Below are 13,990 nucleotides of genomic sequence, written 5' to 3'. Positions count from 1 at the left end.
AATATTATTAATAGGTATTCTATCTTAAGGTTATCACCTATATGTAACATGCATGTGTCTACAATTCCATGAGCTACAGAAATATGTTATATTATCAGTAAAGAATTCAACTGAGCCTCCTGGAACTAGGACCACAGTGGGGGTTTGCTTAGTAGATGTATTCATGACATGCGTGAGATGCTGCTAAAAAGCTGTACTTCTTTTCCACTACAAAGGCCAAGCAGAAGAAACAGCCAATTGTCAGGTTTGCAAAATTTTCAAAAGCCTGCACTGCACACCATACATTGTCTCACTGATGGAACATAATAATGCATTATAAGTAGAAGGAATTTTGAGCGACCGTAGCCATATATAGTAGTGAAACAAGATAGGTCACTTATACCTGCAGATATACTAGTGCAGTCTATACCCATAGGTGGACCAGTATATCTGAGGTGTAGGTGACCTTCCTTGTTTCACTACTTTTTATGGCTATGATTCCTAATCAAACTCAGAATTCATTTTTCCTTCTAATAATTATGAAATGAATGTGGGAGAGCGTAGTATTACTAGAGACACGAGTCCAGATTCTAGTCCAGCTCCCCTTTTCTTTTGGAAGGCAGTGATAAGTGCCTGTCACATTAGTCTATAGTCTAGCAACACCAAGACTAGACTACACATAGCATAGGAAGGTCACATTATTTGTGCAGAGTTCCAAAACACAATAACAATTAATAATCACAACACCAGTCGATTCTATTGGTCACAATATGATTTATTGTTGCTGCTGTTCCTGAGACGATGATGTTGAAACACCAACCCAGTTCAGCAAGTGTCTGTCCGGATTATCCTCCCATGCTTCCAATGCGTCCCTCTTCACCTGTGGGTGAACTTAATTGTTATAGCAGCCAAAAAAGGCTCTTTTACACAAAATCAAGTACGTATGGGTGCAGTAGTATGAGAAATAAACGGGACACAAAATTTCCTATATGCACATTAGCCATTGTATAAAGGTGATATAGCCATCAGTTACCACACAAATAAGGAGTAGAATGGACCCTTGGTATACAGACTTATTTGTAAATCTCAATTGAGTATTCATTGAGATGACTTGAAGTACCACTTCCATTTCTAGCAACTACAAACCAAAAATGTCAATGCAACTATTCTGCCATTTTTAAAAATGAAAATCCAAGTGGTCATTGTTACACACACATATATATATATATATATATATATATACATTAACATATATATCCACATGCACACACATAGGCGCACATACACAACACGCAAACACACACACAACACGCACACACACACACACATAGTACTATAACTGTTCACCTTGATTCTGCGAGCAATTTCTTTCTTCTCCCATGCCTTTTGCTTTTGCTGTAGAGCAGCCACCTCCATGCCCCCACAACCCCAAACCTTGCAGATAACAACAACACATAAGTAAACTATATACAAAGACACACATGTAAAAAGCAGTCAGAGAAAAATAGTAGTTGCACCATAAAGCACAAAATAATCCAATTAAACAGGAGCCCAGGAGAAAAGTGCTCCATAGGTGCAACTTCCTTGTCTACTTCAAGCCCAAAGGCTTCAAAATTTTCAAAAGATAATACTGGACAAATTTTTGTTGGTTTTACCTCAACAGCGGCCAGGGTGTATGATTGGCCGTCTCTGATTTGTAAACTGTCGAAAGTTGATGGGACATGAAGAATGGGACTACCGTGACCGTCTGGTTCTGACATTACTCTCAGTCCCTGGGGAAAACCCCTCTCCTTTTCATTAAGTGACACTCTCTTTGCTCCATCTGTAGCAACATAAAAAAGGATGGAATTGTAGACACAAGAGTACCATGCATTTAATTTAAAATTAATTAACTCATGCATATCTGTGAATTTTATTGATCCATCAAAAATACTTCAATATACAGTTACTAAGTAAACTTGAAGTAAGTTTAAAGTACAGCATCATTTGAAGCATACTGGAAGGGTGCATTAAAGTTACCTGCTATGACAGAGAAGAATGGCTGAATCTCCAGCAGCCGGCAGTGTTGGTTGCCCCAATAAAAGGTTCCTCCCCTGTTGAGAGCAAAGTTTAGTGTAATATACACATTGCTGTAGTAGGTGAACACACGCCACACACACACAACACACACACACAACACACACACATAACAAACACACCACACACACACACAACACACACACACAACACACACACACAACACACAACACACACAACATACACACACACACAACATACACACACACAACACACACAACACACAACACACACACAACACACACACACAACACACACACACAACACACACAAAGCAAAGCAAAGCCTCCGGCAGCCATGCGAAACATAACTCAGTGAACCAGCACTGGGATGCCTGTGCACCACTCAGGCATTTCAGCCTTGTGCAGGCAAATCCTCCTGGGGCAGGGCTAGTAACCTGCAGGAGGACTGTCCAGGTCTCAAGAGAGAGGTCACAGAACCTAAAGTTCCACAACGACCCCAACACCACTAAGCAAGACAAGTACAGTTGGGCATTTGCTTCCCCAGTTTACACCAGGTACCCATTGATGTTACAGCTGGGTGGGCTGCTTCCCCAGTTGACACCAGGCCACCAGGTCCCCATTTAAACAACTGGGTAGACTGGAGCAATGTGAGTAAAGTTTCTTGCTCAAGTAAACAACAACAACACCAAAGTGGCTCAACCGGGAATCGAACCTGGGACCTTTCGATTACCAGACTGATGCCCTAACCACTTGGCTATGCTGCCTCACACACACACACACACACACGCACGCACACACGCACGCACGCACGCACGCACGCACACACACACATACTACACACGCACACCTCCATTCCACATCAACAGCTAAGGCTAACAGATGCTCTACACTCTCATCATCACGATAACACAACAACATCACTGATGGTCCCCGATAGTCGGAACAGTGGTGCAGGAAACGATTCAGACTGAACCCATTAGCAGCTGAAGAGTATAACAGTGACCACTCTCCACCAACAGGGTAATCCACCGGCTACAGACAATAACAATGTACCAGTAAATAATACAAGCTATAAAACTGGGTGCACCCCCATCCCATCCCAACCCCTCCTCCCCCACCCCCAAAAAAACATAGTAAAAAAAAGTTGCAAAATCAAAAGTGGAGGCCTAAACTGGCTGCAGTGATGTCAATACCAATCATTTTTAATGATGACGGTGTAAAAGTGATTCGCATTAACATCATTGTAGCCATTTCTTGGCCACCATCTTTCATTTCACAACCTTTTCACCTTGGGGACCACATCCTTTTGTACAGCCTGGTAGCTCTTTTTGTATGTGTAAAGCCCTTAAAGTACCAAAGCTGGCCTGTGGTCAGCTTTTGGGCTTGCTTTTTACCTATCCTGCTTTCTTTTCTATGGGAGGGGAGAGAAGAGAATCACCTTGTGTTGTACTTGTATTGTTAACATTTTAATTTAATGCCAAATTTTATGTAATACATGTTATTTCTGCATTGAAATTCTATTAGGGTGACTGTTCTATTAGAGTACAGTACACCTTTAGTTATCTCATTTATCCAAAATTGGAAATGACTGTTCTATTATTAGAGTATTTCAACAGAACTCTTGAGTATGAATGGCTGGGCTTCACTTATCTGAACAATTTTACCATTGCCTGAAACCAATGGGGTTCAAGCAAGAGTTCATAATTAATATTATGAGCTCTTGCCAAGAGTCTACTGTATCTTGGTCATGCACGTTACTACACACATTAAGCATAACTCTATAGCTGTTTCTCCATTTATTTGCAATGACAAATGTTTTTTTCAATCAGTTACTGTTAGCCAATTTCCTGTAACAATCAGTAAATTATAAAACACAGAAAGTATCTTGTAAACTGTTTCATAGTTTGTCTATCATGTAAATTCTCTCAGCAAAGCCTCACAGCTGCTAGTTTCTGTGTCCAGTAGATGACCATTCTGAACTTCATCAAACAACTAAAGTAGGTAATCTCAATTGAGTACTAGCTATTCATTGCTTTGTTTTATCATTTTAATATAGCTCCATCGCTATTGCTTCCTAAAAGTTTTGAGGTTCGACGGTTAACCTATCCATGTACCAATTTTGGATTAACTGCATGATGGTTAATCACATTCAAAACAAACTTGGTACTAATAAGATTTGCCTCTAAACCCAACACTAAAAGTTAAGCTGGTTTAGAAGGCTTGTATCTTGGGAATGCTTGGAGAGAATATGATCGTATGCTGACTACTGAAAGTGGAGGGAACTTCCATAGCAAAAGAAAAGGCTTCATAAAGGCAGCATAGAGTTATGCATACGTGAATATCGCATTATTGTTCTTCCTGTCAACAATACACTGGTGTGGCATACCAGCTTCTTGGGGCACAAGTGTGTCTTGATCATACGACACCACGAGACACATATCAGAAGGAAAAAAAACAGCAACAAAACTAACAAGTAGGTTTAACAATGGATGACTGTGCCATTTGGGAAATTACAGCCAGCTTTTAAGGGTCAAACAAACAGTTACATTAAAGGATTGTTATACATACATCTTTTGTGCTGTACCATGTATGAGATAGACCATGAGAACCCAAGCTAAATTAAATACTTTTTATAAAATAATTAACGGATATTTGATTGTGCCTACAGATAATCTTACCCCTAAACTTTCAAGTTTAAGGAGTGGCTACTATCACCAACCAATGACTCTAATTGATGCATACAAATTTTCCTTTTTCCCATCAACCATCAAGTTATGGAACCAACTCCCTGCTGATGTAATTAATTCCTCTACTCCTAATGAGTTTTGTAATAACTTAAGTAACTTTTACGATCATACCTGTGCGTCATAATCTTTTGATTGCTGCACAGTAATAAATATAATAATAATAATAATAATAATAATGAGGAACTCATACAATAGATATCATACATTTGTAGGAGTCTCATACAACCATAACTATCCATTGTGACTAGGTGTCCTTTATTTAAAAACTTTCCAGAACAATTAACAACACACCTTTTCCGATGAGCTGTGGTGTTTATGGTGTCCACCCATGAAGAGACTTGGGAGGGAAATGCTGAGCATCCACAGCACTGCACCATCGATGTGTAACACTGAGTTGGGTGGGGCTGACAGCACGGGCAGCTGGTAATATGGCATCCAATTGGACTGGAGAGATAAATGAGACCATAACAACAATGGACCTTATCTGCAATGATGTCACAACGTAAAAATGGAGGCGATAGTGTGGGAAGTTTGTACAGAGGAGTATTAGGAGAGATGACATTTCATTATGATAACATTTATATACTGCAGTAAGGGGCCAGGTGAGGCATGCACACTTACACATGCCATTACCACATCACGCTAACTAGCCTCTTACCTTCATTATCCAATGTTCCCGTGTTGTGAAAGCCACAAACAAGGCTTATTTTAGTTACTATGAATGAAAATGTGATGAAGTCCCCACACTAACACGGCCATTTTATCGATTATGATGTCAGTGCGGATAAGGTCCATAGTGATTACTTCATTAATATGACCACAAAGCTACCTAATGATATAAACCATACATTTTGGTCCCATATGATGTGAATTTTAATAATGGATGATGTGTGTGAAATTTTTATACTTGGGAAACTACAACTAACCTTTAAGAATCGGTCCCTGTATAGCTATAGCTTGGAATGAGCTACCTCAGAAATACACACAATAATACCAAATATTAACTAATTGACTAGCACTGCAGCACGGCCTTTTTGTTTACGAAATACTATGCACTACTTGAAAAGATAAATTCACACACACGCATACACACTAAGCAAAGTCTACGGCAGCCATACAAACACAGCTATTGCCACCCAGTGAACCAGAACCAGGATGCCTGTGTTCCACTAAGGCACTTGAGCCTTATCCTCAGCAAGTAACCTGCAGGAGGTCTCACAGAGCCTGAAGTTCCACAACAACCCCAACACTTCTAAACAACACACGGACAGTTGGGCATTTGATTCCCCAGTAAGCCTTACATGTAGGTACCCATTGATGTTACAGCTGGGTGGGCTACTTCCCCAGATGACACCAGGCCACCAGGTCCCCATTATACAGCTGGGTATACTGGAGCAATGTGAGTAAAGCTTCTTACTCAACGAAACAACAACACCAAAATTGGTATAACCGAGCATCAATCCTGGAACCATTTGATTATCAGGCCAATGCTCTAGCCACTTGGCTATGCTGCCTCACAACACACACACACACACACACACGCGCATGATTTTAGCCTTGAAGTTTGTGTCTACAGGCATGTTACAATCCATAGTACTTACTATGTAATCCAAGTTTCCCATTACTACAAATATTAGGTTTGCTAACATGTTCTTACATCATGTGCAGCATCAGCCGCAGAGTGGGTGTGTTGTCCATGTTCACCATGGATACAGGAGAGTATCCAGTGTCTGGTGCCATCAAACAGACTAGGACAATGTCGTAGAGACCAGGCCGTGAACTGGGCCAAGTGCATCCGTCCGTCCTCTTTGTTCAAATGTTGACTCTACGAGGGTTATACATTAACATAGCACTGACATGTAATGTAGACAAGATAAAGTCTAGGTTGCAGCCTCTCTATTACAAATACCATCTCTAAGTTGCTACATGTACAATACCTACGCTTTAAGGGTATAAATTGTGTTCTGTACAACAAGTAATATTGTATGAATTTGCAAAACAACCAAAACATAGTTTCCAGCACAAATTTCTGCAATTGCTAAATCTGCGAGACAAGTCAAACACTTCTATATATATATCTGTGTCAGTGACAATGTCAATGTGATGAGAACTCCAAAATCAAAAAAAGTTTTGGTAAACAAGTTTCACTTGGATATAGAGGAATTTAATACTTCTTGTAGAAATTTCAGGGGTTGCATGAACTACAGTTTGCAAACTTTACACCTTGCACACATATAACCTGCTATATGGACACTTTTGGAACCATATCCTCCTTTGCTCTAATGATGCAAACACGAGACCATGAACACAGCATACACATTTCAAATATATATATATTCTACTGCACTAATAAAATAGAATACAATTGGTATCTATAGATTATTGGAAAGTTGTAGTCATCGTATAACAACATACTTGATTCTTCCCCCTCCCCTCGATATTTTCTCCTACATGCACTACACACATACCACTGAGGCAGTAAGAGACTTAATGATGGTGGAAGGATCACTGTGGTCCTCTTCTTCCAGCCCCAATATTACTCCATACTGAAACGATCGCTTGAAGAGTGATGGGAGAATTTCTGCAGGTAGGGAGTCACTTTGATTAGCCAAAATTGAAAATGTAAATGCTATGATCTCCCGAGGATCTCGCTGACCTAAAATACAGAACAATAATAGTTTTGATTATCAGCATAGCTGCTCTTCAATATATGAAAGTACTATAGCTACACACTGTCACATTGTAATAAAGCAAATAGCAACAAATGTACAACTGGATATATACTATATAGCCTTCATTCCTCACATACAGGCTGCTTTTAGCGTAAACAGTTTGCTCACATGGATGAACAAATATGCAAAAACAAAAACACACACACTTTTTCGAAAGCAATTTCAGGAAACCAGAAGTGGGTCCACGGCTGGCTACAGGATGTGCTGATTTTAAAAAGTCTCACTTTCAGTAAATATGGGTGAAGCAATTGCAAATTACTGAGAATGCCTTACCCAATGGACTCTACAGGAACTGAAAAACAGCATATCTGGCCTCCAAGGTTACCACGATAACAAACTCTTTCAAGGTGAAGCAAGAGTGTCCCTTGCTTATGAAATGTGTGAGAAAACATGATAGATGAACTATGATACAAAAATACTTCTGGTTTGTTCAAGTCATGCTTCCTTAGCAGTACACAGCAATGTAATTAATGAATTACAAATTCATGAATTATGAAATACACATTTACAAAATACTTGTTACTTAGCTAGCAACCTGACATTTTGAGGCTTTTTGGCTCACTTTTGCTGAGGTTTTCCTCTTCCAGAGGTAAATTTGTAACAATGGAGGCAAGCTTGTTGGTCAGAGAGTTTGTTAAGAGAGGTTCCACTCTACACTAAATTTTATACATGGTCTATTTAACAAGAGTGCCTGGTTATTATTGTCCAGTAAAGAGGCAAGTGTAATATAGTGGCACAACCAAGATATCATGCACTCTTTCATCACTATGAAACTTCCATATAAATGACACTTCCACATAAATGTAAATTTACCAACATGGATTTGACCTTTGTGGTCAATTCTGCACAGAAAATTAATCTTTTTGCCTTTTTTTATCTCCCTGAGGCATTTACTAATTAACCCTTAAACCTGCTAAATCCAGAAAACTGGATTTAAACCTATTAAACACGCATGCCTTGTACAAAGCGCTGCAACTTTTGAAGCGCCTGTCCTATGGCTATGTAATCATCTACTTGTAATGTAACAAGGATTAAAATGATACCTAGGGTATTACCGCTAAATGGCGAGGCCAAAACTAGCTGTGTAAATAACATTTTGGTAAGGATTTGGTAAGGAAACATGCAAATGCTTTACATACCTTTACAAAATAGTCCATAACTCAATGGTGGTTCCTCCTATCACCATGCAACAACAAGTTCTGTTTGATTCATTGTTAAATTTTCTATTAGGCTACATATGACTCACATGAGTAAACCCACAATCAAAATTAAACACACAGCAAGAATTTTGAAACACAGAGACGCAACTTGCTGTTATTAATCACTTCATAACAAGTAAGCCACTGTAGTGAATTAAGTTACCCCACCTAATGTTACCCCACCTAATGTTGCCATGTGTGCTCATATTGTGTAAACACATGTTCTTTGCAGGTTAAAGGAGATCTTACTAAAAGAAACAACTTGGTTTTTATTTGAAGTCGGTACATATGGTACTGCTCAAAGGTAACGTCACACTCGCTCGCACCGCTCGATTGCGAGTGATTTAAAAACTCACTAATTAAAGGGCGTGGCACCCGTTTCCTTCTCGAGTATTCATCCCGTTTTGTATGGGATGAATACTCGCGAAGGAAACAGGTGCCACACCTTTTAATTAGCAAGTTTATTAATCACTTGCAATCGAGGGAGTGCGACGTTACATTTGAGCAGTACCGTAATTTGATTTCCAAGGCTATGATTGTTTTTATTAGCCACAAAATTATTTACAGTATATAGTTACCTACTCTTGATTTCATAACTTTGGAATTAAATCAGCTATTGACTTTTGTTTCCTTCAGCAAGATCTATATTTTGACTAGTATATTTAAAATTATGAATTTAAAAATGAAGTAGGGATCCAAGCGATAAAAAGTAGTGAAACAAGAGATGAACAATGGTAGTCATTACAGCATAGCTCAGTGGGAAATGTCAAAGTAGGGATTTCCCACTGAGCTATGCTGTAATATCTACCATTGTTCATCTCTTGTTTCACTACTTTTTATCGCTTGGATCCCTACTTCATTTTTAAATTCATAATTTTTAATATACTAGTTTGTTTAGTTTTTTGTTAAAGCATACAGCTAGCTATAAACATGTGACTGTTCTATTAGGGTGACTGCTGTATTAGAGTATCTCGAGTCAGCCTGCAAGATATGTGCTTGCCCAAAAAGGGTGTGTTCATTGTGGTTTCGATCGATTATTAGACTAGAATATCCTACCAACTTGAAGGTGTGTGGTCACAAACACAGCTAGTGTAAAAGGGGTGTGGTCTCGATCAATAGATCGATATACGTAGAATAAAGAATGGGCATGATCTTGTGACCTACCATGGAGTACCGGTACCTCCATACAGTAGCGTACTCTAAGCACCTTAAATAATTTTGTGACGTCTATTATGCTGCTTAAAGAAAGTGTTGATATGGAAATTAACACCTCGATATGGTTTCGTTGGATGAAGAAGACAAGCAGCTTGATTGAAGATAAAAGAAAAGACAAGGCGCACAGGGCGTACACTCGTCGGAACCCCAAAAGGCACATCCCACCGGTGAGTTTGTTGTTGTAGCGTAAAATGGTGACCGTGCGCTGCTTCGTTTGGGCTCTAGGCTTGCGACTGTGGTCAGTGAGTGAGGCAGTGATACTAAAATTGGAGTTTTTGGCAATTTTTAAAAATTTTATATCCGGCCACCTGTAAGTGTTTTGTTGTATTTAAGGGTGCTCGCTGATATTTGAAGCCGTTTAAGTGCCAGCCCAGAAACCACATGCGGCTATTACATCATAATTGGCATTACTACGCATACTTGTAGTATCCGTGTTAAGTGGACATGTTTTGCACCAGAGAACACGAGGAAGAATAGCTCGAAGAATAGCATGTTATTTCGCTTTAGAATCGTCACTGAAGTGTTAGCAAATGATTGTCTGATGGATCAACAGTTATGAATTAATTTAAAAGTAAGTGTTATTTAAGGCAACAAGTGTGAACGCACTTTTCGCTTGTAGGCAACATGCGTTCGTGCCTTGTTTTCTCGAGTGATAGGGTATGCTGGTAGTTAGTATTGTAATTGTAAGCTGCTTATGTAGGGGACAATGTTACCAGCTGGAATCACAAGGCGTTACAAGCTGATGATGATGGCGTGCCTAGCGTAACCTATCCAAGAGCGACTTGGAGACTCCAGGCGGAGCAAGAAGCTGTTCCTGTGTGTGAAGAAGAGAAAACAGAGCTTTTTGTGTTTAGAACAGCGTTTATGACATGTTATTTTGAAAAGTTGGTGATTGCGGTCAATAGGAATTTGTGTGGTTATTGTATCAATAATGTTGGGCGCACGCAATCTTTACACATGTTTACTAAAAATAAAACTAGTTTTTAAGTGATACCCGTGAAGGCTTCAAAGTTTGTAGGGAGATTCGCTGATAAATTCTCCAGAGGTCTATGTTTAGATTTTGTCCGTAGCGTTATGGCTTCATGAGTTACGGCACCGAGAACATGAGGTTTTGAATGGTGTAGCACACTTTTAGTACTAACTTAAGTTCTATGTACGCTGTGTACTAATACTAAACATAGAGTTGTGAGTTATAAGCTGAAGTTTGTTCAACGTGGTTTCCATTGCGCTACTGCGAAAAATGGAGGACTAGTTTCGATTTAAGCGCTTCATAAAGAACTACGCATAGTTATAAAATGGTATAGGCTAGAATTCTGTTTGGTTTGTGTTGAAGAGAAAGAGAAGCACTTCCAACGCAAGTAGCATATGGATTCATTTTATACATTATGTGAGTATTAGCAACAATACAAAAAATGCATGTTGTATGGCTTCAAATAGCCGCGAGCACCCTTAATGCTGTTTTATGTATTATATGGACTAGTACTATTCCGTAAAGGTGGTCTTCACTGCATACAATGTTTGTAGGATGATTTTTAAAGGCAGAATTTTGGGCGGCACACGAAACATTCACCACGATCCCTACTTAAACGGTACAACCGTACCATTTGAGATCATGTTTTAGCAAGTTAATCAATGCCCCAGGGAGATAAAGACAGAAGCAATCAATTTGGTTAAATTTGCAACAGTATAATACAGTGGCGGATCTAGGAATTTTCAGAGGGGGTTTCAGGTTCAGGAAGTTTTCAATAACTGTGATACCACACAGCTGTAATCCAGCTGGGGTTGTTAACTCAATCTTATAGCTCAGTGGCCTATAGCTACATAGATCTATAGTGAATCATAAAATCACTCCAAAACATTGTTTCATAGTTGATCCAGGCCTTCACAGAAAGTTTTGAAACAAAACAGCACTAAAATGATAATTATTTTTAGAGGCGCTTAACAACCTTCAACGTTGTAATGCCATATTTAGCGATTTCAAGGATAAAAGTATGAAATTTGGCCAGTAGAAAAGGTCCCAATGTGATACACTATGCATAACTGTTGGTGATTTTATCACTCACATGAATAGTAAATTAATTAGGGGCGCACGCACTTTTCAGAGGGGGTTTCAGCTGAAACCATTGCAACCCACCTGTATCCGCCACTGTAATACATGTCATGTGGATTACTACTTATGTGGAAAGTTTCATGGTTTTATAGAAAGTCCACAATACTGCTGGTTTTGGGGGTTACACGACTATACAGTATTGTCAGTGTGCACTCATCTAAACAGACATGAGTTCAAAACGAAGCATAAAAACATAGTGGCTATGTTCCAGCAGTTAATACAACAGTGCAGAGCCTGCACAATATACTTCGACAAAACTTACATATCTCCTCCACATCCTTCATCACAGTAACAAATTGTTCACGTAATGGTGGATCGTCTAACCGGCCAAACAACCTGACACACAGGTCGTGACCAAACTGTTTGTCATGTCCACTGAAATAAGCCTACAAGTGCATCACGTGACGGAGTAAATCAACAAATAACATCACGTGACTACTTAATAGTGCACAGGGTTAGAAATTTCTATGCCTTTAACCACAGATAATATACACCCGTATGGTTTAACAGCCCAGATACAAACAACTAGTTATACGCACCTTAAACTTTCCGGCGTCTAGAATCTGTTTCTTTTTATTGTTGTCGGATACTTCGACTGACAACTCCTACATTTTTAAACGAATACATCTCATTACATAGTCCGAAAAGCAGCTACATACCATAAACAACTTTTCAAGTTGCACATTAGATGCTCTGTGTCCATGATCTGCTCTGTCAGTGACGTTCCCCATTCTTGTGCAGGAAAATCTCCGACTTTTAGCGCAGGTGCCTAAGGTTACATCCCTTTAATCACGTGCGCGGGCCTGGCTGGGCACGAGACCACTAGACCCTTTTTCCGGTTTTTACAACAACAATATCCCACAATCGATAATTTGACTGCATGGTTATAAATACAACTTGCATAAAGAATTATGTGGCTGGTTATTCTGAATCAGTTGGAATATATATTCCAACTGATTCACTATTCCAGCTGAAGACCATCCATATCCTCAATCCTGCACATTATGTGCGGGGTCTATGGTGGATCCCATAGAATGCACTCCTCCCATTGAGGAGGATGCATCTATGCATGCGCTGGTGTACTAGGACACAGCTTGACCTCTGTGCTTAGGATGTCAGCGCGCACGCATGGTGAACCCCCCCATGCACGATGGGCAAGATTGAGCATTTTGGGAAGGTTCTTGTGCTTAGGAGCATCATGAACCTTTTGCCATCCAGCACAATAAGGAAATCAACAGCAAGATAATTTTTTGATTTTGCAATTAATGTTAGTTTGTTTGTGGAAATTTCAAGTCTGTACTTGTAATTTTTTGCTAGCAAGTTAAATTATTTAGTGCACATAATACAGTTAGAGATTCTTGAGTACATTAATACAGTGAAAGCTGTCTAATCATGTCACTGCATAGTAAATTCACCAGCTATTGTAATTGTAAATCCCAAATGTGTCATTACAAATCTTGACTCGGCAGTTATAAGTATTAGAGAATTTCTGCAGATAACATTTTGGATGTTTACAGAACCAGTTGATTATTGACTCTGATAATCATTTTTGGATGTAATGTTAATTGTGCATATGGTTTGATTGAGGTCACAATAACAACTTGCTGTATAAAAAGGATCGACTAATCCTATAATCAAGAAGAAAACTATAGTCTAGGAAGTTGTGACCAGAGCTGAAGACTATTTTTAGTATTTCTGTCTCATAGTTTATTTTTTTATTGCTCAGTGCTAAATCTTCAAAATCTGACAATATTGATAACACACTCACCTGCTTAATAAGGTCGCTAGGAAATTTTGGCCAGAACGCGACCAGAATAGACACTGTATCAGCTAGCATAATATGTTGTTGGTACCCAAGCACTAAAATATTTGGTGACTTTTTTAGACTCAACTGTGAGATCAATCATTAACTTTGCCTCTAAAAATAACCTACCATATAGTTGCATAGAAGTCTTATTGAATGATGTAG

At 39.1% G+C, this 13,990-nt stretch overlaps 1 protein-coding gene and 1 long non-coding RNA gene across 2 annotated transcripts; one reads left to right on the top strand and one right to left on the bottom strand.

Moving 5' to 3' along the window:
* Positions 1-691: 691 nt before the first annotated feature.
* On the bottom strand, positions 692-12,840 carry LOC136242739 (uncharacterized). Its single transcript, XM_066034194.1, has 11 exons — positions 12,681-12,840; positions 12,561-12,626; positions 12,284-12,407; positions 7,234-7,421; positions 6,423-6,590; positions 5,057-5,209; positions 2,866-3,050; positions 1,999-2,072; positions 1,635-1,801; positions 1,327-1,413; positions 692-859 (listed from the first exon to the last, which is right to left on the bottom strand). Exons 1-11 carry the CDS (start codon positions 12,750-12,752, stop codon positions 755-757), a joined length of 1,389 nt encoding a protein of 462 aa, XP_065890266.1. The 5' UTR covers positions 12,753-12,840; the 3' UTR covers positions 692-754.
* Positions 10,246-10,902, top strand: LOC136242614 (uncharacterized). The gene is made up of 2 exons (XR_010694587.1): positions 10,246-10,482; positions 10,612-10,902. It is a non-coding gene; the product is annotated as an uncharacterized lncRNA (long non-coding RNA).
* Positions 12,841-13,990: the final 1,150 nt, after the last annotated feature.

Source organism: Dysidea avara, chromosome 13 (genome assembly GCF_963678975.1).
Source record: "Dysidea avara chromosome 13, odDysAvar1.4, whole genome shotgun sequence".
Taxonomy (NCBI): Eukaryota; Metazoa; Porifera; class Demospongiae; order Dictyoceratida; family Dysideidae; genus Dysidea; species Dysidea avara.
This window is presented reverse-complemented; position numbering and strand designations above follow the sequence as displayed.